Raw genomic sequence first — 26712 nt, forward strand, 5'->3', positions numbered from 1 at the left:
CACACACACACACTCTCTCTCTCTCTCTCTCTCTCAACCTTTATTGTGAATTTGAAAAAGTATTTTGAATAAAGAAGTCATGTTAATTTAATCATTATATTTAAATTTTAATATAATAACTTGTTCAAATGTGTGAATTACATAAATTTTACAAATTTAGAGGTAGAATTAAAACATTCTATAATTTGGTAACTACTATTTCACAAATAACTCAACTATCTATTTGACATTTGTGACCCTTATTCCTTACCTCACTAACCATTTAGGTTTACCAAAATACTCCATAAAAATCTATTGCACATTGACATTTAGACTTGCTTTTACTCAGTAATAAACTATTAAATATCCGTTGAACGCGCCAAAACTGCTTAAAGCATGCAATAAAGCACAAACGTAGTTTGACCCGAGTATTACCAGGGCCCCACACGGCCATACCAACCATCACTGTATTCCATATCGGCGGCCCCCTCACTCTCCCCCACCACCGGAAACCACCTTCCTCCGTTGCTTCCCTTCTCTTCTCCGCTTTCATTTTTCCTCATATAATCCCCTCTCTCTTGTCTTTTTCTCGTTTGTCCCCCGAGAAGTTTTACCTTTTATGGCTCCGTAGTAAGCTTTCATGACTGCACCTTTTTCACTTAATAAACGCTTCGATTTGGTAAGTTCGGCCTGATGCTTATTGAGATATACGGAGCTTTTTGAACAATCCAGAGCTGCTTTCATGGCGACGGAGAGTCGACGTTATGGCCTTAATGCTCAATTAGGTGCGTTCTTCGAGCTCGTGGATTTTTTTTTTTCCTTAGATATCTGGACTAGAGAATGGCCTCTATTTTGGTCTGAATAGTGAATACTGATTTCTCCGATGATAAATAGTTTTTATTGTGGTCATTATAGCTTTTTCTACGAAAAGCAATGATTCAGTTAGTAGAGAATGGAGATTGTATTTAATTTTTGGTTTGTTTTGTTATTTAATGGAATTAGGTAAATAGTTTACTCTCAAATGAGCTTATCAGAGAAAGGAAGATATTCATAGAGGTGGTAATGAATAGCGTTCGTGTTAGTTCAAGGCTACTGCAACACTTCATTAATATCCTTTGTTTGCAGTTTTATGTCGTAGGATGTGACTCACTGACTGACTTGCAAAGAGGAATAAAATCAAATAAAACAAAGTGAACCAGTGATGTATAAAATGTGGTGAAACATCCCGTTACTGTTAAAGTCCTGACAAATGACTGGAAAATAATCTTAAAAAAAAAAAAAAAAAAAAAGTAGTACAGAGCTGCTGACTAGATTTGTTTCTCTTTTACCTTTTATCAAAGCCACTGTGAAATGCTTTTGTAATTTTACTCCAGTGTTCAGTGGTTTCAGACTTTAAACATGTATGCAGGAGCTGTAAAAGGAATATGCATCCAGAAATTTTCCTTTTCCAAATATGTTAATGAAGTTTGTATTGGATGCAGATATTGATCAGATACTCTTAGAAGCACAACACAGATGGCTTCGCCCAGCTGAAATTTGTGAAATACTTAAAAATTACCAGAAGTTTCAGATTGCTCCTGAGCCTCCAAACACGCCACCGAGTATGATCTTGTAGCTATATTTAGTTCACTACTGAACATGAAGTTATGGAATGTAAACAAGTGTGTCTTACTTTTAATAAGCAAGTGTTGATCTAGTAAACAATTTCTTAGGGCATTTGCACTATGTGACATTCAAGTTATTGAAAATGCAGCATGTTTGCTAGCTAATCATTACTTGCCTTTTTTATTTTTAAATGCAACCAAAACTGTCACAACTGGTTGGTCTCTTTAACTTTGATGCATAAAGTTAAAAAATAGCTTGGAAAGACACTATTCCATGTATCCTTTGGACAGGGGCAGAGTCAATGTCCCTTGAGGGGACCATGGTTCCCAATGTTAAAAAATTTCCTTCATCCCCGTTCAGTGTAGAGTTTTCAATAAATTAGTGAAATTCCCTTGACAGTTGGTATTAAATCTTGGTTGTCATTTATTTCTTTTATAGATCTTATTAGGTCGTGCATTAATACTTTCTAAACAAATCATGGATTATTATATTATATATACAGAGTAGTATATATGGTAAAAATACTGATGTTGATATTTGATAATACTTTGAACTGCTTTAAGGTCCTGAGTTTGAATTGATTATTTGTCGTCATTTATTCAGTTTGATTTTGGATCATTTATAAATAGCTCAATGCATCATTTTCTGTCAACTCATGGCTTTTAAAGTTGCATTTTTCATTTCAAGTATTGTTGTGCTCATTTGTACATTTCTCAACTACTTCCATTTTCTCAGTATTCAAATGCAACAGAAGAGTTTGAGTTCAAAGCTCATCGACATGGCATTTGAGTCATCTTCACTTCTTCAGTGATTTTATTAACGTTTGGTCTAACATTATTTTACATACAGATGGTTCACTGTTTCTTTTTGACCGGAAGGTGTTACGTTATTTTCGAAAAGATGGGCACAAGTGGCGGAAGAAAAAGGATGGGAAGACTGTTAAGGAGGCTCATGAAAGGCTCAAGGTAAAACTGAATGGTCCTTCTTTTTCTGATTGCCAGGAATCCCTTATGATGGAAACATCTTATTTATGAAATTCAGTATTTCCATCCAAATTATTTCGATCTATAAATAAGTATCCTTCCAGGCTGGAAGCATTGATGTGCTGCATTGCTATTATGCTCATGGAGAAGAGAATGAAAATTTTCAAAGGCGTAGCTACTGGATGCTTGAAGAGTGAGTTAAAAAAGTTTCCTAGTGGTTGTTGAAAACTTTGATCTATGCTATGCTTCAAATTTCAAATTTATTGCTTCAGTACTTTTCTACTCTAGGCACTATAGAGACTAGTGTGTAGCTACTCTGCCTGACCCCTGTGATTGAGTAATTTTCTGCATGGTTCCATTATGCTAAAAACAATTCAAATGTGACTTAATAATTTCTAAGAGGATTTATGGTCCTGCTTTTGCACTCCAGGTGGCTTCATCTATGAAGCAATTCAAATTTCAGTCTGTTTTTGAACTTGCTCTCTTCTCTCTTTCAATACAAAATTATGCAAGCACCCACCTCCCTGTCTCACTTTATATGTCCCATAAACGGTTTCTTAGTAAACTGACCAAATGTCAACTTAAGTTTGATAATGATATATTCAGCACAGATATGAAAATACATAGAAAATACTACTTGACTAAAAATTGAAGCCCCAAGATATTGAAGAGCGCAGTCTAGAAATTAGTAAAAGTTGAGTTGAACCTCAGGAAGCAAAATGGGAAAAACCTGTGGTTGAAGGAGTAGTACTTTTGTTCATGAAAATTCCTGTGTTTCACAATAAAGCCTTAATAAAAGCAGGCTATTAATAGTTTCTGTGTTTTCCAAGGTTTTTAGTTGTTGTTGTTGTTGTTGTTTTCTTTTAAATTATTATTATTATTATTATTATTATTTTTTGGTATACAATTTTAATTAGCAGATATTGAGTTCAAAGTTATGGTCAATTATGCATTCTCTATTTCAGATTCTTAAGGGCTTCTGTTTCAATGTTCTTATATTTTTTCCCCTTGCACATCTGATCATATTTTGCAGGGAGATGTCACACATTGTTCTGGTTCATTACCGGGAAGTAAAGGTAATATGCTTCAATCCTTTTGCTTCTTCATTTGTTTCTTTTCAATAAAATGGCATTTCTGTTCTGTTGTTTTTAGTTTTTCCTCTTAAGCAATTTTACTTACAAAAAGAATTCAAATCATTAATCAGTTTGTTGAAGTGATTTCCTTATTTACTTCTGTGCATCAGCATGGGGACAAGATTTCCTTAGAATCATAATGGTTGAGAATCTAGCATTAGTGATTTGAGATCCATGAACACAGAATGAAGCATAGTGTTAGATAGTTGTACTTGTTTCCCTTTATGCTCTGTAAGGAATGGAACTTATTATGAATGTTATAAAATTTTACATTTTGCAGGGTAACAGGGTAAATTTTAACCATGTCAAAGAATCTCAAATAGCAATTCCTGGTTACCAGGAAAGTGAAGATACAACTAGCCTGAACAGTGCCGTGGCCTCAGAATATGAAGATGCTGAATCAGGTTTTTTTTAGTCATTCTATTATTTACTCCATATAACAAAATCAGGCATCTCAACTTTTATGTTAGAAATTAAGCTTAACTTTTTTCTTCCTTTTTTTTTTTTGGAAAACATTGACTATTGCAGCAGTATACATTCAGCAAAAGAATCCTGTAGCCCACTCTTTTCTTGAAGTTCAGTCAACTATGATGCAGAAGGCACAAGATGAACTCTCTGTTTCATTATATCCAGTCCCTCTTGCAAGTAATAAATTATTGTTTACTGTGTTATATTTTATACTAGTAATTCACCCGCGCGATGCACGGAAAAAAATTATGTTATTATAAATATAAATAAAAAATAGAAAAACTAAAATATTTTAAATTATTTAATATAATAATATTTTTGAGCTTCCATTGGTCAAGTATTTATTATTTTTATAGAATACAAAATTACAATTAAAATTAAAATTATAATTTTGTATGGTTAATATAATCTCTAATTATGTGCATATTCAAATAAACTTATAGAGATAATTTACATAATTACATTGATTTATTCTTAATTGTATTTCATCTATATTATAATTTTCACAATACAAATAATAACTAAGATAATTACATTTGGAAAGCAAATTTCAAATTTTGTATGTGTAAATTTAAACTCTAATTGAACACATTTTTTATATGATTATATAATATATAGCTATTTTATTTTTCAAAAGTATTTTTTTATATGATTATATAATATATAGTTATTTTATTTTTTAAATGTTGTGCTTTTTTTTATTTATTTTTTATTTTTTATTTTTTATTTTAATAATAAAGGGTGTTGTGGCATTAATTGTAACATTAATTATTTCCCAAACCATATAGCTTTATTATATAAAGGATTTGATCACTTAAAGGATACCAGTAATCAAAAGCTTTGGACACAGTATGGTGCATGAGAAAGCAACACATTTTAATCTCTGCAGATGATCATCAAGGACAGTTTTCAGCTATTTCTGGCATAAACTTTCCCTCAATTGTGCAAGGTAACCAAAACAGAAATACTGCAAATATATATGTGCCTTGCCAAGGACATGGTTTCACTTCATGGAAGAACATTGAGGAAACCAGTACTGCTAGATATCAACCTGCACTTTCCTCAATGAACTCTGATACAATCAGTGCAATGCATGGTCAAGAAGATACTACTATTGGTTTTACAAATAACCTTGGTAATAACCAGAAGCTCATGAACTGTGTCTATGCCCTTGAAGAATGGCAGGTAAATAGTGATCCAAGTTACTAATATCTGTGCCTTTTGTATGATAAGCTTGGTAATAATCAGGCTTCTATTGCATAATTATCAAGCTTGTAATGTCAAGAGGCTATGAGAATATGTGTTCTGCGATAACTTAATATCTTGGTCTCATAGCTTACATCACTAATTACATTGTACATGCTTGTTGAAATAGCCCAATCATAGTATTAGTTTCCCTGATATTATAATTTTGTCTCGTTACAAATGCAGACATCTGAAGGAGATTCCTTGCAATCATCAGAATGGTCTGTGGATAAAAAATTGAATCCAGATCAAGCATGTGATTTTAGCACCAAGCTAAATGAAGAGAAACTGATGGAATTTTGTGATTTTCCTACTAAGCATAAGCATCCTATGCAAAATGATCTACAGGTGCAGCTTAATAATGCAGATGGTGGGAACTTTGCCAAAACCAAGTTAGATAGTGATCTCAACATGAGGATTAACATTGATCATTCAGCTCTAAAGCAACCTTTGTTAAATGGATTTCTAAGACAAGAGCTGAAGAAACTTGACAGCTTTGATCGTTGGATAAATAAGGAACTTGAAGATGTAAATGAGCCACACATGCAAACCAGTTCTGGAAACTATTGGGATAATGTTGGGAATGAAGATGGAGTTGATGAATCCACTATTGCTTCCCAAGTACAGCGGGACACCTATGTGCTTAGCCCCTCCCTTTCCCAAGAGCAGTTCTTTAGCATTACTGAATTCTCACCAAACTGGGCATATGCTGGCACAGAGATCAAGGTAATTAATACATCATGATCATGCTTGATAGGATGTAATGAAAGACATTCTTACTATCAAGAATTTTTTATTTTTTTTTTCATTAATAATTTTTTAAGAGAGCCTTCTTATAAGCCCTTTCATATAGATTTGAAGCAAACAATAGAATAAAGCTCCTTTTTAAATTTTTTTTTTTTTAATATAGGTAAAACAATATAATAAAAACCTTCCTGATGACTTAACACAGAAAACATATTCTAACAATGCATCCCCAATATTCTAACACAAAGAACTATCTTGATTGGTGCAAGACTACTTTCAATGTGTTAAAATTAATATCAGAAACTAGTTGAAAGTGGGTGGGTTACTTCAATTTACATGATTATTAATGTCTGATTAAATATTCATGACCGAATGTCTTTATGGTTCCCCTTTGAAGTGATGTTATTTGTTTCATTCTTTTTATTTTTATTTTTTGGCAATAAGATTTTTTTTATTCATAACCAGATTCTAATTACTGGGAGATTCTTAAAGTCTCAGCAAGAAGTGGACCAGTGTAATTGGGCATGCATGTTTGGTGAGCTGGAGGTTCCAGCTGAGGTTATATCAGATGGGGTGCTTCGTTGCCTTACACCTATACAGAAGGTAGGGAGGGTTCCCTTCTATGTCACATGCTCCAATAGGTTAGCATGTAGTGAAGTGAGAGAATTTGAATTCCGGGTTAACGAGATTGAAAATGGAAATAGTGGAAGCTATAAAGAAAGTCTTCTTAATATGAGATTTGGGAATTTATTGTCTTTGGAATCTGTCAGTTTCGAGAACTCTGTCCCAGGCAACATGGATTATGTGTCTCACCTTACCAGTAAAATCAATTCATTGCTGAAAGAGGACAACAGTGAATGGGAACATATGTTTCCCCATACTTCAGAGGACCAGCTGCACCAAAAGTTTCTAAAGGAGAAATTGCGCTTTTGGCTCCTTCAAAAGGTCGTGGTAGGTGGGAAAGGCCCTAATGTACTGGATGAGAGTGGTCAAGGGGTTCTGCATTTTGCAGCTGCTCTTGATTATGACTGGGCTATACCACCAACTTTAGTTGCAGGAGTTAATGTTAACTTCCGAGATGTAAATGGATGGACTGCCCTTCATTGGGCAGCATTCTGCGGGAGGTATTCCATTAAGTTTCTTTTATTATTCCTATCTTCAGTAAGTCATTTGTTTCAATTGTCTTCTATTTTGGTCTCTGGTGGCCTATTTGGAGACAAGTGACTGAGAGACTCAAGGACACAATTAGTGTTAAATAGCATGCTTGGCAAAACTTGATATCCTGATTTTATTGTGGAGCATTTTCTATTATTAGCTTCTTTACATGCTGCAGTTCATTGTGTTTGACTTGTTTCTGAAAGTTCTTTTGTTTTCTTTTACTACATCAGAGAGCGGATGGTAGTTTTCCTCATCGCTTTAGGTGCAGCTCCAGGAGCGTTGACAGATCCCACTCCTCAACATCCTTCAGGTAGAACACCTGCTGACTTAGCATCAAGCAATGGGCACAAAGGAATTGCTGGCTACCTAGCAGAAGCATCCTTAAGTACCCACCTTTCATCCCTTGAGTTGAAGGAAAATAAAGAGGATAAAAATGGAGATGCCTCTGGGGTAAAAGCTATCCATGTGGTTTCTGAACGGGCTGCTACTCCTGTTAATGATGGTGATTGGCCTTATGGACTGTCATTAAAGGACTCACTAGCTGCTGTCCGAAATGCAACCCAAGCAGCTGCTCGCATTCATCAAGTTTTCAGAGTCCAATCATTCCAGAGGAAGCAGATAAAAGAATATGGTGATGGTGAAGTTGGACTGTCAGATGAGCGTGCCCTGTCACTTCTAGCTGTGAGGAAGAACAGAGCAGGACAAAATAATGAACCTTTACATGTTGCTGCAATGCGCATACAAAACAAATTTCGCAGCTGGAAGGGACGAAAAGATTTTCTTCTAATTCGACAGCAAATTATTAAAATTCAGGTGTGTTCTGGGTCCAAAATGGATATAGGCACTTTTGGTTTTTTTTTTTTTTGGTCTTTTACATTTTTATTCTTTTCCATTTCATCATAATAATCTTCCTAACTCATCTCTGCTCCTGATTTTTTACATGTGTTGTTGCTCTTTCTTTCGCGTAAAAGGCACATGTAAGAGGACACCAGGTGAGGAAGAACTATAGAAAGATAACCTGGTCAGTTGGAATCCTGGAGAAGGTAATTTTGCGATGGAGACGAAAAGGAAGTGGCTTGCGTGGGTTTAAGTCAGAAGCACTTGCTGAAGGGCACAGCATGCAAGATCAACCTAAGCAAGAGGATGACTATGATTTTCTTAAAGAAGGGAGAAAACAAACCGAGGAGAGGCTGCAGACGGCTCTTGCCAGGGTGCAATCCATGGTTCAATATCCCGAGGCTAGAGATCAATACCGAAGACTGCTAAATGTTGTCTCTGAGATGCAGGAAACTAAGGTAAACCTACTTCATTACGTTTTGATGCAAACCTAAATACCTGCTACAGTATAATTTTCCTGCACTCCATTTCCTTCAACTTTTCACCTTCTGAGTTATTTGACTAATAACTATGCTTGTTTTCTTACTGGAAAAATATGATTCGGTATATATGTTATTTTTATTTTGAGTAACCACTAAGTATACATCAAAGAGAGTGCCACTTCCTTGAGTCTCTTTCCATCTCCATTTATGTGGGAGTGAGAGAGTGCCCAGAAAAGGTCAAGAGTGGGCTTAGTTAAGTAGGCGAGAGAATGCCAACTATCATGTAGTGTGATGATACCTCTGTTACCATTCCAAATGGGTGGCAGGATCGAACCCCAGTGGTGGGAGCATTGATTCTTTGAGCTGAAAAAGATTGAGATAGTAGAATAGATACTACCTTGTAAAGAATCATTAGTGTTTCAAAAAAAAAAAAAGTAGGTGACAGAATCTTATTGAGATCTCCAGTCCAAAAATGTCTTATTTAAATTATTTTGGTTTCAATTTAATTGTTAGATCTCTTTGTATGCTCTAAGCAGTGGATAGACTTGGCATTCATTTTGAAATCTAAGAAAATTGCTTATCTTCATCACGCAGAATAAATATGACAGGGTCTTGAAACGTTCAGGCCGCACATATGAGTTTGATGAAGACCTGATTGAACTGGAAGCTTTCTTGAATGACGACACATTCATGCCCACAGCATCTTGAATCATGTGCTATTAAAAACTTAATATAAGTCTGGTTTAGTGCATAACTTAATTAACTAGTGAGGGCTTATACATAGGTTACCTGACAAATGCGTAGATGTGCTCTAACTAGGTATATTAATTTGGCTGGATTGATATTATACAGTCATTGCAATGTATCAGACATTTTCTAGATTTACTTTATCAACTAGGCTAATGAAACTGTACTACAAAATCAATGTATTTATGAATTAGCCAATGTACAAAAAATAATGTATTCATTTTGCATGCTTAAATAGGTGAATTACAAGGCCTGGTGCCTTGGTAAAGATTATGATGAGTAACAAGGCTTGTTCGAATACCCATTTAAACTGAGGTTTTTTTGTTTAATACCAGTGATGTAAAACTCGGCAGCCTAGCCGCCTAGGCGCTAGGCTGCCACTTGCCTTGGAGTTTTGGCCTATAGGCATAGGCCAAAACTCGGTCGGCCGCCTAGGCGGCCTGGGCGGCCAAACTCGGCCGAGTCGACCGATTTCGTCCGATTTTGTCTGATTTTGACGGATGTCGTCTTTCATTAATTATTGATTTTAATATTATTATGACATTATGACTTATAAATTATCATTATTTCATTTATTTAGATGTGTTATTTGAGTGAACGTTGAAAACAACCTCATTAAAATTGTCGAACTACAAGTCTGTCACTATTTTTTAAAATTTTTTTGGTGCCCGCCTAGGCGCTAGGCGCTAGGCGCTGCCCGGCCGCCCGACTAGCGCCTAGCGCCTACTGCAACCTTGTTTAATACTGAGTATCTAATAATTTATGGATTAAATTATCAAAATATTTCCTTGATTATACTGATTTTACGATTTTTCGTTTTAGGCTTTTAATTTTGTCTAATAATATCTTCTGATGTAGTAAATACAGGCTTCTACTACTTCTACGGTACTAAGGTCTGTTCCTGCTACGGTTCCTTCACTTAGTCTGCTTGTTGGTTTAAGTCTTTGAGCTCGGATGATGTGACACTGGTTAGAGGTTCTTGAGCTAAAGATTAGTGTGTGAAAAATGCCAAAAGTCCCCTTCCCTGCATTTATAATGCGATATTTATAGGGGAAAGAGGGGACAATTTTCGATCTCTCGGCAAGCATGGCACGTGAGCACATACATAGGGCAAGTTCGAGGCTCAAGTTGGCTCGTCCACGTCTTAAGATTCTTGATTCCTTTGGGTGTGCCGCCACCAAATTCGGCTAAGGGAACTAGGCCTTAGGCACTAAGTGTTATAGGTCGGGTGCTTAGGCTCGCCCTTAGGTGGTTGGGGCGGGCCGATTGATATCACTCTTCGCTAAGCTAGTCGGACTGCACTTGATTTGGATTCAGGTCGAGTAGACTAGCAGTCAAGGTCGGACTCTACTCAAGTACTGTGCCCGTTACCGACCAAGTGTAGACTGTAGACTACAGTTCGGTAGGGGATAATTCCTATCATCTTTGATTATCAAATTTGTACATATTTTAGTTATTTGAATGCAATGTTTCTGATGGGCCCCGGGATTCATTTTATTGGAAAAATCTTGGCCCATATAAGTGATAAATAAGGAAGGTTAGCCCAAAGCATGGAGGAAGAAGGAAGGTATGGTGACCTAAGAGGGGAAGGAAATCTTGGTAGGCTAGAGGTAGAGCGGACGTGGTGGCCCATTAGAGGGTGAAAGATGTCTTTAAAAAACTCCATCCCCGAACAGTTAAAAATCTCATCCCAATTTTTGCATATCAAAGAACTCCCCAGAAAAGCACTCATAAGCAGACGTTCTTAGTTTAATAGAGTATAACAATTTCTGATTTTCAAGTTTCAAAAGAATGGAATTTACAAGAGCCATCCTGAACAGAAATAGAAAATTTTCGAGGACATTAAAAGGATCTAAAACTTACAATCACGATAGGCCTATAAAAGTATCAGACAAGGGAGCTATCATAAACAGGTTATCAAAATGTTATATTGTAAATTAAGATATAACCAAATGATGCCCCGAAAGAACGGCGCCAAGAAATAAAATGCAGCAGAAGCTATCAGCCTGAGTACAACTGTGACATTCACAGCAACATTAAGCAATGAATTTAGTGAGGGGAACAAAAAAACAATAGTTTCCCACAAGTTGGTTGACCATATCCTACTAAAGCTGTCTAGAAAACTACATCACATACACTACTACTCTCCCTTTATTGTTGGGAAAAAAAATAGAGGGCAGTGAGCTTCCTCCACCTCTGTACAAGGAGCCAACCTCAACGTGTATATTTTCGCACATTCCATCCCAACTCGGTATATATTAGAAAATCGTGAAGATAAGAAGGCAGCAAAGAACAAAACAGAACATCAAGTCATGCCCAAAATTGGAGAACAGCTCACATACTCTAATCAGCTTGAGATACTAGCAATGCCGACTCTTTCATAGAACAAGATGTAGCCGTGATCCGTGTTGCTAGAATACTCTTGAGCTGATCCAAAGAATGTCTGAACAGCGGATTCGTCAATCATCTCCACATTCTCGTCATCAAAGAATAACCAATGGTTGTGACTTTTGACGAGGCTGACGTAGTGTCCATGATTAGGTCCACTCCCCACATGGACTACCACTGCAAACAACGAATATTCAGCATCTGCATCCTCAACTGTATTGGTCAACTTCAGCTCTAGAGGAAAGACAACACGGTATGATAACTTCTTATACCGGCCTAATTGTTCTATATACTTGAATCGCTTCAAATGGATTACTAGGATATGAGGTGGCTTTTTAATCTTCATTCGCTTTTGGGCCTCCTGCAAGCTGCATTCTTAACAAAGTTGATAATTAGCTAATGTACAAAACTTTCACTGCCCTGTCTCTACCCTAATGACATGCAAAAACATCCTCCCTTTCAGTCATCTTTACTATAATACAATCTAAAGGTCAAACCGATTCTACTTTATTTGCTTCTTTTATTTGATACTCCCTCTGTCCCATTTTATATGTCCTACTTACTATTCATTGGTCATATCAACTCTTTCTTCTTTGCTTATGTCCATTAGCATTTTCTTATAATTTTAAATTTTGATTTTTTGTGTTTAATAGTACTTTTAAAGTAGTTTCTAAACATATAAATTTTAAACTTACTATTATGAAAAATTAAATTGTAAATAACTTCAGCCCAGCCTCGGTAACCGAACCCATTTTAAAATTTCTGCCTTTTGTATCTAAATAGAAATTATGAGGCAGTTTTCAAATGCATAAATTTTATTTACTAATATTAAATTAATTAATATAAAAATCAAATTATAAACAATTTGAGTCAACCTTGGAGTATCATATTTTCATGCCATAGGTCGGAGCAGTGTTGCTTCTAAAATAACCTATAACTACATTATAGTTAATACAGTTAATGAACATAATACTGAAAAAACAAAAATTACCTGCAACACTTGTCACAAAAAAATTTGTCTTCAGCATTCAGTGTCTCAGTAGAACTAAAATTCTTCAAGCAGCTTGTTATTGAACTGTTCTGTTCAATATCAAGGCTCAAATCAAAAAATGTTTCATCCCTTGCTGTTACAGTCTCACAACATAGGCACCTTGTTTCATTTGTTAATATACCCTGGAAGAAAATAATTATCAGAGGATGAGAAATTGAGATAAAGTAGCTAAAAAAAGAAATTGAAAGGGATTTATTCTTTTACAACATGCAAGAACCAAGAAACAAACCAATAACAAAACCAAGCAACTGTACCTGGAAACTTTTGTGCACCCAGGTGACAAGAGGCTCCTTTTGAGCACCACTGGGATGAACACTCTTTGGACCATTCGCAATCTTTTCGGGTGGGGATGAAGTTTCTCTCTCATTTTTGGCAGCATTGTACTCTTTCTCCAGTATGTCAACAAGTTCATTTAGCAAATAGTTAAGGAATTCATGGGCATCCTATGTAGAAAAACAAATGTATATGAGCAGAGGACTTCAGGAATTGTTGGTTATAAATTGCATCAGAACATCTAAATTGTTAATAGAAAAAACACAAGTCGTATTTGATCCATGGATAATTCAGTGAGCTCGAACATTTAATTTATTAAAGTATAAATGTTAGCAGAATTAGCAACTGTCCCTAACCCCAGTTTTATTTGTCATGTAAATAGGGGAAAAAAGTATCAAGATTCCAAACTTATATGGGTAGGGTTAAGGATTACTGTTTAATGCAGAATTTCCCACAATTGTTAGCAATTTAGATGAGACTAACTTTGATAACATATTTAAAACTTAAACCAGAGATTTTAGGGATACCTGATGCATATAACTACGGAAAATTTCATTCTGCTTCTTCAACCTATGTACAAAGCGCTTTGGAGCAATCACACCTGTTTTTTTCTTTTGTGAGCTAATCTGCACATGATATATATTAGTAATAAGTAAAAGGTTAGTACTAAGTACTAACATCAGTCAACATGTACAAACATAATGACTACAAAAAACTGATCTAACTCGTTTCTATGCCCTAGCATGGTGCTGTTTATGTGATTAACACATTTCATTAGCGAACATGCATGCACTTGATAATTGATGATCACAGTGATATATTGACACACTATCCATGATAAAGAAGTCAGTGCACAGGTTATATTGATGATAAAGTTAAGGGTTAGTACTACACATTAGTAGGCAAACACTACCACAGTATCACTGGGAAAAACTATTTAACTATTCTCTATGCACTAGCTTTGAACTGTTTATGCGATTGGAACATTCCATAACTTGCCCCAAAAAATTGCAATCTGTGATTATATATCCAGAAACTTTTAAATACTGCCCCTACCTGCCCCGCTTCCATTTGAAAACCATTTTGTTATAGCTATGAATTCATAAGAAGAAACTAAAAATCCAATAATCAGAGTAGAATCTAAGTCCTATATATACCACACAAGTAGAAGACAAGAGCTATGAACAAACCTTACACTTCACTGAAGTACACAAAATGAAAAATAAAATTGAATATTTTCAAAGACAATACGGAGTACATCACAAAACTTCCAGGGGAAAAGCCTTAAATTCAAATTTATGTGAGAATTATATGCTCTGACAATGAAATTAACACAGAAATGTCAGCCTATCCATAAACCATATACCTGCATAAATAGGTCGGCTAGGCATGTCAAGAGATTTTCATCTGCATCAGAGGGGTTTTTGTTATTTGAGTAGTATTCCAGTAGCTGTTCCCGGAATGGAACACAAAAATAGAGAGCCTGTATAAAAACGGGATAATCACTTCAAAATGAGAGCAAGTGTTGTAATGTTGAAATCTAAAAGAAGTAACTTTTTTGGGGAAAAAAATAGAATAAATAGAAGACATGAGTCAACAAGATGTTCTAAAATGCAAACAAAAGAAGAGAGCAAAGCTTGATCATATAGCCTATAGCACACATTAACCAAGAGTTATCGGCAAGGGATTATTTATTGGGTGAATAACAAGAAGGTTGAATTAATTAAACCCTTGCTCTTCAAAACAAATACGAAGTAATTGAAATAGACCACCGAAAAGACATAATTCATCATAACCAACCATATTAAACAAACATATCATAGTCAGTTATAGTAGGGAAACTTATTCCCTATGATGTAAAATAACAACTTCAATAGCTTCTAAATATGTTCTAAAAAGTTGACCACTTATTAATCAACAAACCAACAAGCTCTATAACCTAATTTGTGTGGTGATCTCCACTACTCACACTATCAGAATTTCAGAGATTTTATTTAAAAGAATTTTTAAGTAAACATTTTATCAAACTTACACAGTGGAGAAAAATTATGTGAATTCAGAGTGATGGACCATACTCACAATTTTATTTTATCAAGATGTCCTTATTTCATCAACACATACAATTATATGAGCAATGGACCACACTTACAGTCAGATTCAACAATGGTAAACATCCAAAGAGCACAAGGATATCTATCACAAGTTGTTGCAATGAGGACTTAGGACCATCATGACCAATTTTCTAAAGACCACAATTCTAAAATCCAGGGGCAACCCCAGCCGAGTTGGTAGACATATGGTTTGGTAACCACAAGGTTCTAAGTTCGACCCTTGCGAGGGGTGTTTGTTGGCCTTCTTGGTTTGAGCTTGTAAGCTATGCCGCCTATGTGCAACCTAAATTGGTTTACCTTCGTGTGGTCCTTTGACGGCTAGGGCCACAAGCGGGCATCACCAATAATACAACTTTGGGTAGTGTGATTTCTTATAAATCAAATCAAATAATTCTAAAAACCAAAGACTGGTGAAAAGGGGGCATTGCAACGCTCAGATTAGGAGTTGCATACACATACCAAAAATTTCCAATCTATAGAGCACATACAGAACAAATAACTTAGTATTCATTGAACAAATGAAATGGGATTCCTTTAAATAAGAAACCTATCCAATCCCTAAGCTAGTTAGGAACATGAACTGAGACGGATAAGTTTCAATGGGAATATGATCAAACAAAAGAGCATACAAAATCCTCAATGCCATTAATCACTTAATCCTCATCGGACAAAGATCAAACAAAAGTGCATTAAAAAAAACACACACACACACACATTTTTTACTCCATTAGGGGTTCCCAATAATTTGAAGAAAACCAGACCAAATTCACACAATTTTGACGCCAGTACCCATGGATGCAAAATCGAAATCACCGTCTTAGTCTGAGGCAGACAGGGAAATTAAAAAACCGTAGGAATCGGACCTGAAGGACGCTGTTACAGTAGCAAGTATTCCCGAAATTCTCGAGACCAAAGTATCTCTCGCCTTCAGGAAACTGGTCGCCTAACGCTTTCTCGAGTTTCGACCCCGTTGCCCCCATCTCACTTCATGCACACTTCCCCTTCACTCTCTCTCTAACTCACTTTGTACGTATATATGTACGTGTATTGAATTCGCAGTGCTCTTAGGGTTTCTTTGTAAGAAGTTTCATAAATGTTGGAAGATTGAATCGAAGATGAGACCAAAGCTTTTTCGATGGAGAAGAAGGAAAAAAAAGTGCATTTTTTGTTTTAAGTCTCTAATATTCCGTAATTTGATTGATATTAGTAGTATTAATTAGACAGTAATAATAATAATAAATAAATAAATAAATAAAAAGCTCTGATTTACTTGAGTCCTTTTGAGGCTCTACTATGAGAGTTCCTGATCATCGCCATTGAGGGCCAAGCTGTAAATCTGGTTGGACAGGGACCCATCATTTACGCTCCACGTAAAAAAATAATGATAAAACATTTTCTCATAAATATGTTTTTTTAATAGTTGACGCCTTCTTCTCAAAAGAGTAAATATCCAAAATGGTCACTATAGCTAAATTCACAAATTGGTCCTCGACTTTTAATTTCAACCAATTAAGTTCTTAACTTTGCAATTTTAACACAATTTGGTCCTCTGTCTATTTGACCGTTTGTTGATTGTGATTTTTGAGGATATATATGTAATTTCATGGTCCATCGTCGTGTTTTTAAGGTTCCAGTTGTATTTCCAGACCGCACTGTTACATTTGAATCCACTGCTGAAAGCAATCTACCAAATCCGGTCGCCTTTCTTCATCCTCCCTTTGGATTCAATGTAGTTGAGTTTGTACTAGAGCGAAGACGACGACGTGTTTCTGAACTGGTGCAACGTCATCCTGGAGGCCTCCACGTACTCCGACGAGAGTTGAAGGTTCTTCTGGAGATCGTCGATCACGGTCAACAAATGGTCAAATAGATGGAGGACCAAATCGTGTCAAAATTGCAAAGTTAAGGACTTAATTGGTTGAAATTGAAAGTTTAGGACCAATTTGTGAATTTAGCTATAGTCGAGGGACCATTTTGGGTATTTACTCTTCTCAAAATGTTGAATCCCTAATTTCAAGGGTCCTCACGTTTCAGTCCGACAAAGCATCTGGGAAAATGTAAATCATGATAACTCAACTGAATTAAAGATGCTAAATTTTTGTTTACTGCCGGTCATTCTTTGCAAAGTTTACCCCAATGACTAGTGAACTAAACGTGTCATAAATGTGGTTTATAAGATTATGGCCATCGGAATGAACTTTTTTTTTATGAGATTATTGCTAAAAATCAAAGTGTATTGGTTATTATAAGAATGATGATGATGATGGTAACTGACAATGTGATGTTAGCATTTGATTTTATGAAGAGGAAGTATTTGATGCTCTAAGGGGTCGTTTGGTTCACGGAATGTCAGATTACCTTAGGGAATGTTAGATTACTCGGAATGTGAGATTACCGAGAATGTGAGATTCCTGTGTTTAGTTAAAATTGGGGTATGTAATATAATCATGTTTGGTTTAAGGTTCACACACTATAATATCCTTAACATATTTTCATATATTTTAATAAATTTAAAAATTAAAAATAAATAAATAAGATAACGGTATCATATATAATTACATGATTTTAAAATATTAACTAAAATATTGAACTTGAAAAACAAAATTATTTTATATGCTAACCTAACATAATAAAAATAAAAAATATATAATTACAAAAATAATTATATATATATATATATATATATATATATATATATATATATATATATATATGTGTGTGTGTGTGTGTGTGTGTGTGTGTGTGTGTGTATGTGTGTGTGTGTGTGTGTGTATGTGTGTGTGTGTGTGAGAGATAAACTAACATAACCAAGGTTATCTTACATAACCTTAGAAATTGAAGGGAATCACATTCCCTTCAAAATCCTATGTGGAGGGAATGTGACATTCCTGGGGAATGTTAGATTCCCTGAGTTAATGTGAACCAAACATAGGAATGTGAGCTTTGGAATGTCACATTCCCTTGGTTATGTTATATAACCTGAACCAAACGCCCCCTAAAAGTGTATGACCATGTGGAATGCCCTATGTTCTAAAAATTGTTCAATAATTATCTTATCTTATCTTACTCTATATAATAGTAAAATGTTTTTACCATATCATTTTTCCGCCTAAATAATAAGGCATCGTTTGAACTGTTATTAATTTTCATATTTATAAACTCATTGGATGACTACTATTGCAACTTTTCAGGTGTATTAATTGTTTTAACATTTGTTCAATTTATTATTTGAATATTTGGAATCCGCACCGTCGCAGGGATGGCTTATCATACGTACAGTGATTATTTTCAGATCTGTGAATTCGTTGGATGACTACTATTGCAACTTTCAACGTGTATTAATTGGTTTAACATTTGTTCGAATTTATTATTATAACCTTTGGAATCCGCACAACCACATGATTTGTTTATCATATGTACAGTGATCATTTTGAAAAAAAAAAATTATTATAATAACATTGATTCAAGATATATAGATACCAGAATAACATACACACGTATTCAATGAATCGGCATATATAAAATAAAATAAAAAAAGTAATAATATAGTCAATTTTTTCCAATACTAGTTGCAAAATATGTATAGTCCCACTTTTGAAATGCCCCTTGAAGATTGTTCAATATTGTTCAATATTCTAATCTTAATTATAATAAAGTCATATGGTCTTGTGAAAATTAAATGTTGATATTGATGGTTAAAAATGTTGGTATTAACAACATTTAATTTTCACAAGACCATATGGCTTTAAGAAGCATGCATGCACACCACATGTGCAACCCCAAAGTCCATAAGTTTGAAATTAATATATAGCATAGCTAGGCGGCCTAATATTTAAGATTGTTGATGTGCATATCGAGGACTATAGAGACAAATATGCGTTATTCGTGGATTCATCGGATACTATCCAACAACACTCTCCAACTTAATTGACGTGAAGTAGACTTAGTAACATTAATATTATATTTTCGAATTATTAGTTATCATCTTTTATTGATTACACACTTATCAATAGTATTTGAAAGGAAAAATCATTGTTCGAACTAAGATTGTGATTGTTTGGTCTTTGAAGGTCAATTGTATGTTGCTACATCTAGAGTTAGAAATCTCAAAGGTCTAAAAAGTTTGATCCGTGATGATTCTAAAATTGTAATTCAATTACTATTGTAGTTTACTAAGTTCTTAAAAATTTGTAATATTAAATACTATGTACTAAATTTTTAATATAGTTTAAGATTTGTAGTAATCACCCACCTTAAATATTATTTTAATTGTAAATATATTTATGTTCATAATTTCATCATAGGAATTCACACATAATAATAATTAAATAACAAAAATTTTATATATGAATAAACCTCATATATGGTATATTTTTATAATATATTTTTTGTGCATCGCACGGGACAAATACTAGTTAAATTAACACTGCATTTGTTTTAACTAAAACTCTTACCTATTAATGAACTATGATGAATAATTGCAATCCATCCTCACTTTTTCATCGGAGGACTTTGTTTTCTTTTAATCATGCTCCTATGGGTGAGTATGTTACTACGGATAATTTATAAACTTTAATAAATCTTCTACAAGTGTTAATTAGTAAGAATGTGAACGAGTGTCTCTTATGCGCATCAACATTTGATCATGTCTGTTGAGTCATTAATTCACCATGATTTATATAATTTCAAATGCTTTGACATATCAGGATATGAGAGCATTGAGATTAGGGATTAAACCTTTTATTAGGAGAATAAGAGTATGAATGAGGAGTTGAGGGATATTCACTTTTCTAAAAGTAACGAGAACACAGCAATTGAATTTGATTGTTTAACAAGCACAATCACAATGATAAATGTTAGAGAATTATTTGTCAAAACATTTTACAAAAAAAAAATAAAAATGTAATGCATATGATCCAATAAAAACAATTCAAGAGACTATGCGTTTCAAGTTTTTTTATTTTTTATTTTTTTTACTAACATTTTGTTTTTTGTTTTAATTTTTTTTTTTTAAACTCCTCCTTTAATTTTTCTTTCCTAATTACACTTACAAAATTCTTAAAATATTGCATCAAAACCTCTACTATTGAAGATGTCTTTATGAATATAAAGTTAAAATATTATGAATACAAATATATGTTCATAGTTATGAACAGTTTTAGAATTGTGTTCACCGTAATTTAACAAGTGATATATTGAGTTATTGAGTTATCATGATTTACATCCTCTTAAATACTTTGTTAAGTCCGGTTGCAAGGGACTTTGAGAGGTGAGGATTCAACATTTTGATAGAAGAAAAATGAATGAAAAAACCCAACAAATGGGTTTGCTGGTATACTGGAATTTGGAACTCTGAACAGAAAAATCAGGACATTTTCTATCACCAGAATTCCAGAATTTGATTCTCCATTATCCATGGAGGAAAGCAATCCGCCCGCCGCTGCCACTGCCACCGCCTGTACTACCTTCTCCGACGATACTTCGGATTTAGCCATCCAACGCAAGCATGCGGCAATGCTAGAACGCCTCTCCAACCTTCATCAGTCGCGGCTGGCTCGTAAACCCGATTCAGACCCGAACTCAGCTCCAGATTCAACCCAATCCTTCCTCTCTCGTTTCTCTGAATCCAAACAATCAATTGATTTGGAACTATCTCGGATCCACACAACCCGAGACCCTCAATCCGACCCAAATCTCAAATCGGAACTGGACAAGGTCTCAACTTCAATCGCTGCTCTCGAAAAGCAAGTCGCCGAGAGCTCCTACTTCTTGCCCTCCTACGAAGTCCGTGCGTGCCTCAAAACCATCTCCGATCTCAGGCAAACCCTTGAGCAGGTTAGCTCTACTGTCATACCGAAGAAAAAATTCTCATTTCGAAACAAAGCAACAAAGAAAGTCACAACATCCAATGCTGTCATTCGGGAAGCCCCGTCTGAAATTAATGTAGAAGCTCAAAGTATAGGGTTTAGGGCATTGGACTCCCCTGGCTTTCGGGACAGGGAAAACGAGGTTTTGGTGATGGAATTTGGCAAAGCTGGGGCGGAGGAGATTGGAGAGTTTATGCTGTCGGATTTAAGAGGCTGTGAAGTTAGATTACTTGGCTGTGTGAGGGCATTGTTTGTGCACAGGCTGACAAATTGTAAGGTTTATGTTGGGCCTGTGACTGGATCAGTTTTGATTGAGGAAGTGAAGGGTTGTGCCTTTGTGTTGGCATCTCATCAGATTAGAATTCATCATGCAACAGAGTGCGATTTTTATCTCCGGGTGAGGAGTAGGCCTATAATTGAGGATTGCACTGGGGTGAGATTTGCACCATACTGTTTGATGTATGACGGGATCGAGAGGGATCTTGAAAAGGCAAATCTTGGTGAAGAGTCTGGGAATTGGGAAAATGTGGATGATTTTCGGTGGTTGAGGGCAGTGCATTCTCCAAATTGGTCAGTTTTGCCTGAAAAAGATAGAATCAGAATTGTGGATATTTCAAAACTAGAATAGTGAGTTGCTGTTTGAGATGTTTTCCTTGTTATCAAGATTGGCTTATTAGAACTCTTCATTTCTTGTTGTAGAGTTATCTTTCTGTGTGTTGCTGCAATTGAGAACTAAAACAAGGATAGTGTTATTTTATTACATCCAACTCTTTTTGATTGAGAGAGTGGTTGGTTTTTCTGCCAATAATTAACGGTTTCTCATCCATCCCTACCAAATTTCTTCTCTTTGATGGTGTTAATCTTCACATGAAGCATTCTGCATTCCCCTCAGTCTCATAATGAGCGTGTTTTGATCATTTGTAGAGGTAGGAGTCATTTGGAACAATATGATGGGATTTAATGATGATTGTTGTTTGTGTGGTCATGATGATTACTACATCACTTTTATTTTCTACTGCATATAAGAACAAATTATGGAGTAAGTTTTTTTTACTTAAGAAATGGAAACAAGGTAAAAGCACAGAACTTTGATTTGCAAGGCAAATTGCATTTTTCTACTAAGTTGAATTGCAGGCATGGTGAAATATTATTTGGCAGATGGACAATTGGATTACTCTCCTAGAAGAATCTGTTTCTTTCCCTGGCAAATATGCCAAAGTTGGGTTGTTATTTGAAACTTCTGCTTCTAGAGTTCTAGAACAACCTAATGAAACATGTGACCATAGACTGGTAGCCTATAGTACTGTGCATTGCTGTAGAAAAATCTGGGATATATTCTTAATAATGTTTGCTGCTGACTGTCTAAAGCTCAAACTATATACAGTGTAATACTAACTATGATGGGATTTACTTATCATACAAATTGTCTACTATCTGTTTCAGACTACAATATGTTTAAATGAGGAAACAGGTTGAGTTGATAATGCAAATGGGAAACAGCTGAGTATGATGCTATCTTCATCTTCTTCAAATCATTGGGTGGTGTGGATCTCCTTCATGTACTGGAATTAGTGAAAAGGTATGTGCTTTCCATATCAATCATCACCCATTCTTGACTTCCACCCTCCAATCAGATGTGGTAAAGAGAAGAGAACCCACGGCCACTCGAAGGTATGCGTTGGGTAAACAAGTCTAGGTTGTCTATAATTGACTGACTCAAATCAAGATGACCAATAGGCCGGTCACTGTGATTTACATCCTCCTAAATGCTTTGTCAGGGTGTGGGGGCTCTTGGAGTTTCGGGATTCAACTTTTTGGATAAAGAAGATCAGTGGGTTCTCTTGTGTTCAGATGACATGTAGTGATCTCTCCCGTGTGGGAGGTCATGAGATCGAGCCTCAGTGAAGGCATTGTTGACTTCTTGTGCTTGTTGACTTCTTGTGCTTCATTAGGTTAAGAAAGTATGTTTGAACAGATATTACAATGTAATAGAGTCAGAGTCAATAGCATTCCAAAAAAGAAAAAAGATCAGTGAACAAATGAATGTGGTTTAAGAGACATGTCATTTATATTTTTCTATAAATAATTCATGAATATCTATTTATTATTAAATACGACAAACATGTACCAAATGCTGGATCTAACGCAATTTATGAAATTCGTAGTCTAGTCGTCTAGAATACTGCTTTTGAATTGGACGACAAATTTGCCGAGTTTAGCGGTAGTTTGATGCTGATTGACAAATTTCTCAAATTAAGGAGAAAAAAAAAAAGTTCAGAGTAGACTTTTGTTTAGAAAAGTAGAAAATACTTTTGCATAAAAAAATAAAGAAAAATTTGTCAAATAAGTTTTTTAAGTTTCACGAATAGTGTAATTATATTTCTTAAATGAAAAAAAAAGTAAATTAAATCACTCAAACTAGCATAAAGTTATAATTGAAATCAAATACTACATATTTGACAAAGGCAAAAACTTTTGTGAGACTGTATCCTTATCCGTAAGACAGATTGCGTTGTAGACAATTGAGTGTGTAAAGTATCACGATTTCAGTTTATCATTATTAGCAATCAATTTTACCTTAATAAATTTGTTGTAATAGGTATTATGATTTCTAAGTATAGTACGAGTTTAAATGTGTCTCATATAGTTATGGTTTGTTCAGAATACCTCGTGACAAAAGAAAAAAGTATTATGATTTCTATCATAAGTATTAAACAACTATCGGCCTACTCGACTATGCTGGATTACCTCCTTCCTATACATAAAGAATAAAATTAAACGAAGTATACTTTCTCCCTTCGTGTTTCTGTGTAAGTATATATTGCTAACTATGTTAAGAGAATACTTTGTGCTCAATTATATATGTCTTAACATTCAAAATATGTGAAGTATTAAATATGATTTTGATATGTTAACAACTATTTTTGGTATTTTTGAATCTAATTAATTTTAAATGGAAGGACTAAAAATAAATAAATAAATACAATAATGATTACCACGATATTCAACATTTCAACGGTCCAAGTCATGTATTGACTTTTTTCCCGCTTTACTTTACTTTCCCGTCGGCCACTTTCGCTAGTGCAGACTGTATAGCCTTTCTCCATTTCTCCATGCCTAATTCCCTATCATTTTACTATAATAATTCTAATCTATATTTTGAGTTGTGAGAGTGGAATTGCGCAAGGAAGTTATGGAGTGGGAGAAGCAGCAACCCCCGCCTCCGCCGCCGCCGACGGAGGATTTGGGAGGCGGAGGGATGTTTGTGAAAGTAATGACCGACGAGCAAATGGAAGTCCTGCGCAAGCAAATCGCCGTCTATGCCACCATTTGCGATCAGCTCGTCGAATTGCACAAATCCGTCGCCTCCCAACACGATCTTGCTGGTCTTGCCCCCTGTCTCTCTCGATTTCATTTTTCTTTCATCAATTGTAATACTCATATCGTTCAGGTTCGGTTTTTCATCATAGTGTGAAATATGATTTTAGATTCTTAACTATAATTACTGCTAGATGCACAGGCACTTGAGCCTGGAACTGATGAAATTCGGGAAAACATTGAATCGGTCACCGACTCTCTCTCTCTCTCTCTCTCTCTCTCTCTCTCTCTCTCTCTCTCTCTCTATATATATATATATATATATATATATATATATATATATATATATATATATATATATATATATATATATATATATATATATATATAGGGGCAGAATGAGAATCATTGCTCCCGTGCAAACTTCATAATCAGGCATTAGAAGATTACAAGATGCATAATCCTAAATACAAAAGTAATTACAGAAATGTGTGTTTTCAATGTACAATCGCTTGTCCGTGAATGCACAATTAACATTACAAAATGCACAACAAGTAAATAAGCAATTTTCTTTTTCAAATTCTTACTGTTTAGTGCAAAATAATTTTGTGGTTGTTTGTTAGTATTTTGTATGGCTTTTGTCCCGAACTATTTGGAGATCATATTTGCTTTGCAATCTAACTATCTGCAATCATTTTGAATCATATGTCTTGCTTATGTTGTTGGAGCCTCTGATTCTAGAATGAGTTGATTCAAGGTTGAGGATATATAAATGATTTGTGTTTATAATATACATTGTTGTTTTACTGGTTGCAAGATCTTGGTAATTTGTGTAAAGTGGAATTGACTGGATTGTGTTTTGATGTTGCAGGAGCCAGGCTGGGAAACCTGTATTGTGACCCTTTAGTGACATGTGCAGGCCACAAACTCACTGGCAGACAGCGATGGACTCCAACACCTGTGCAGCTTCAGACTCTGGAGCGAATATTTGATCAAGGCAATGGCACTCCGAGCAAGCAGAAGATCAAAGAGATCACTGATGACTTGTCCCGCCATGGACAGATCTCAGAAACAAATGTTTACAACTGGTTCCAAAATAGGCGTGCTCGATCAAAAAGGAAGCAGCAAGTTGTATCCACGAATAATATTGAATCAGAAGTGGAGACTGAGGTCGAGTCACAGGATGATAAGGTTACGACAAAACCAGAGGAGGATTTGCAATCTTCTCACATCCCAACTTCGAGGTCTGAAGATGTCTGCTATCAGAACTATGAGGTCAGTTCTGCCATGCATTCCGTTGGTACAAAAACCAATAAAGCCGAGTCTGCATTTGCTTCAGAGAGTACTCCAAAACCTGCAGGGAGTTTTGATCAAATGTCCTTCTATGGCTTGTCAAACCCCCCAAGTATGTATTTTTGATAATGCTTTTCTGGTTTTTGTTATAGTATGCCTAATTGCATGTGATATTATTAAGGCACTGAAAAACATCAAATTAGCTTCATCACGTAAAAGACCTGGGAAATTAAGTTAGGCTTGAAACATTGTCATAGGAAGACAAAGAAAAATATATATCAAAATTTATTTATTGCTTGGAGAGTGACTTCACGTTATCCAGGACTTGTGAGAATCTCTTATTCAAGAACACAATCAATAAATTGTCTTCATCCGTATATGTTTATGTGTTTTTGAATGATTGAGTTTCTATAATCTAGAAACGGTTTGTTCATTACTGTGAGGGAATCTACACAGTTTTCCTATTGGTATGTTTAACTATAGCAGCAATTATAGTTAAAATAGGCTCATATACTTTTGTACATTAATTGAATATGTTTGAAGTAGCAAGGGCCATATATGCTTTGATACTAATGATAAAAAAATTTCAGGAATGGATCAGTTGATTGGAAAGATGGAAGTTTTTGAGAGCTATAATCCTTATCTGGAAGCAGATGAGTACAATTTGACAGGCTAATATGCAGTTTTGCAGGAGCCATTGTTGCTTAACACAGAGAAGCCAGATTGATATGAGGAATGGAATCAGACCAAGTTGAGCTAACCATTTTGGCTTTCTCATGGAAATATATATGCCATATACGTCTATGTTGAATAAAAGAATTTTAACTAGTAGTATTATTTGAATTTGGTAAAAGTAGCTTGACATATATATAGCAAATTGCATTCTGTGAATTCGTTTGTCTACCCTTTCCTCTGTTTCAAGGCATAATATGTTTGTGACTGATTTAGCGGTTTCTATTGTCTCTGGATTTCCCACAAGTACTTTGTGAAGTAAAAACCAAACAACATATGAGGCAAAGATTATTAT

General features: G+C 35.1%; 4 protein-coding genes and 1 long non-coding RNA gene across 9 annotated transcripts; 3 read left to right on the forward strand and 2 right to left on the reverse strand.

Moving 5' to 3' along the window:
* LOC109172603 lies at nucleotides 1–16389 on the reverse strand. 2 transcript variants are annotated; one of them, XR_002052766.1, is made up of 3 exons: nucleotides 16215–16389; nucleotides 11723–11725; nucleotides 1–32 (listed from the first exon to the last, which is right to left on the reverse strand). It is a non-coding gene; the product is annotated as an uncharacterized LOC109172603 (long non-coding RNA). The 2 variants fall into 2 exon arrangements; XR_002052767.1 differs by having other exon boundaries at nucleotides 11–28.
* LOC109172595 (calmodulin-binding transcription activator 3-like) lies at nucleotides 451–9667 on the forward strand. Of its 2 annotated transcripts, none has more exons than XM_019321778.1 (13): nucleotides 451–764; nucleotides 1461–1580; nucleotides 2434–2549; nucleotides 2672–2760; nucleotides 3601–3643; nucleotides 3981–4104; nucleotides 4229–4345; nucleotides 5058–5353; nucleotides 5600–6139; nucleotides 6626–7284; nucleotides 7549–8131; nucleotides 8290–8613; nucleotides 9232–9667. In XM_019321778.1, exons 1-13 carry the CDS (start codon nucleotides 722–724, stop codon nucleotides 9343–9345), a joined length of 3168 nt encoding a protein of 1055 aa, XP_019177323.1. In that variant the 5' UTR covers nucleotides 451–721; the 3' UTR covers nucleotides 9346–9667. The 2 variants fall into 2 exon arrangements, with proteins under 2 accessions (XP_019177323.1, XP_019177324.1); XM_019321779.1 differs by having other exon boundaries at nucleotides 4232–4345.
* Nucleotides 11286–24677, reverse strand: LOC109172597 (ubiquitin carboxyl-terminal hydrolase 4-like). The gene is made up of 7 exons (XM_019321781.1): nucleotides 24647–24677; nucleotides 16071–16216; nucleotides 14463–14579; nucleotides 13624–13722; nucleotides 13078–13266; nucleotides 12764–12945; nucleotides 11286–12140 (listed from the first exon to the last, which is right to left on the reverse strand). Exons 2-7 carry the CDS (start codon nucleotides 16185–16187, stop codon nucleotides 11732–11734), a joined length of 1113 nt encoding a protein of 370 aa, XP_019177326.1. The 5' UTR covers nucleotides 16188–16216; nucleotides 24647–24677; the 3' UTR covers nucleotides 11286–11731.
* LOC109172598 (tubulin-folding cofactor C) lies at nucleotides 20508–23331 on the forward strand. Of its 3 annotated transcripts, XM_019321782.1 has the most exons (3): nucleotides 20508–21701; nucleotides 22518–22533; nucleotides 22564–23331. In XM_019321782.1, coding segments are annotated over exons 1-2 (1080 nt in total). In that variant the 5' UTR covers nucleotides 20508–20622; the 3' UTR covers nucleotides 22519–22533; nucleotides 22564–23331. The 3 variants fall into 3 exon arrangements, with proteins under 3 accessions (XP_019177327.1, XP_019177328.1, XP_019177329.1); XM_019321783.1 differs by lacking the exons at nucleotides 22518–22533; nucleotides 22564–23331 and adding an exon at nucleotides 22209–22470; XM_019321784.1 differs by lacking the exons at nucleotides 22518–22533; nucleotides 22564–23331 and adding an exon at nucleotides 21999–22138.
* Nucleotides 24011–26638, forward strand: LOC109172602 (WUSCHEL-related homeobox 8-like). Its single transcript, XM_019321791.1, has 3 exons — nucleotides 24011–24460; nucleotides 25264–25797; nucleotides 26276–26638. Exons 1-3 carry the CDS (start codon nucleotides 24268–24270, stop codon nucleotides 26359–26361), a joined length of 813 nt encoding a protein of 270 aa, XP_019177336.1. The 5' UTR covers nucleotides 24011–24267; the 3' UTR covers nucleotides 26362–26638.
* Nucleotides 26639–26712: the final 74 nt, after the last annotated feature.

The sequence above is a fragment of the Ipomoea nil genome, unplaced genomic scaffold (assembly GCF_001879475.1).
Source record: "Ipomoea nil cultivar Tokyo-kokei standard unplaced genomic scaffold, Asagao_1.1 scaffold0418, whole genome shotgun sequence".
NCBI lineage: Eukaryota > Viridiplantae > Streptophyta > Magnoliopsida > Solanales > Convolvulaceae > Ipomoea > Ipomoea nil.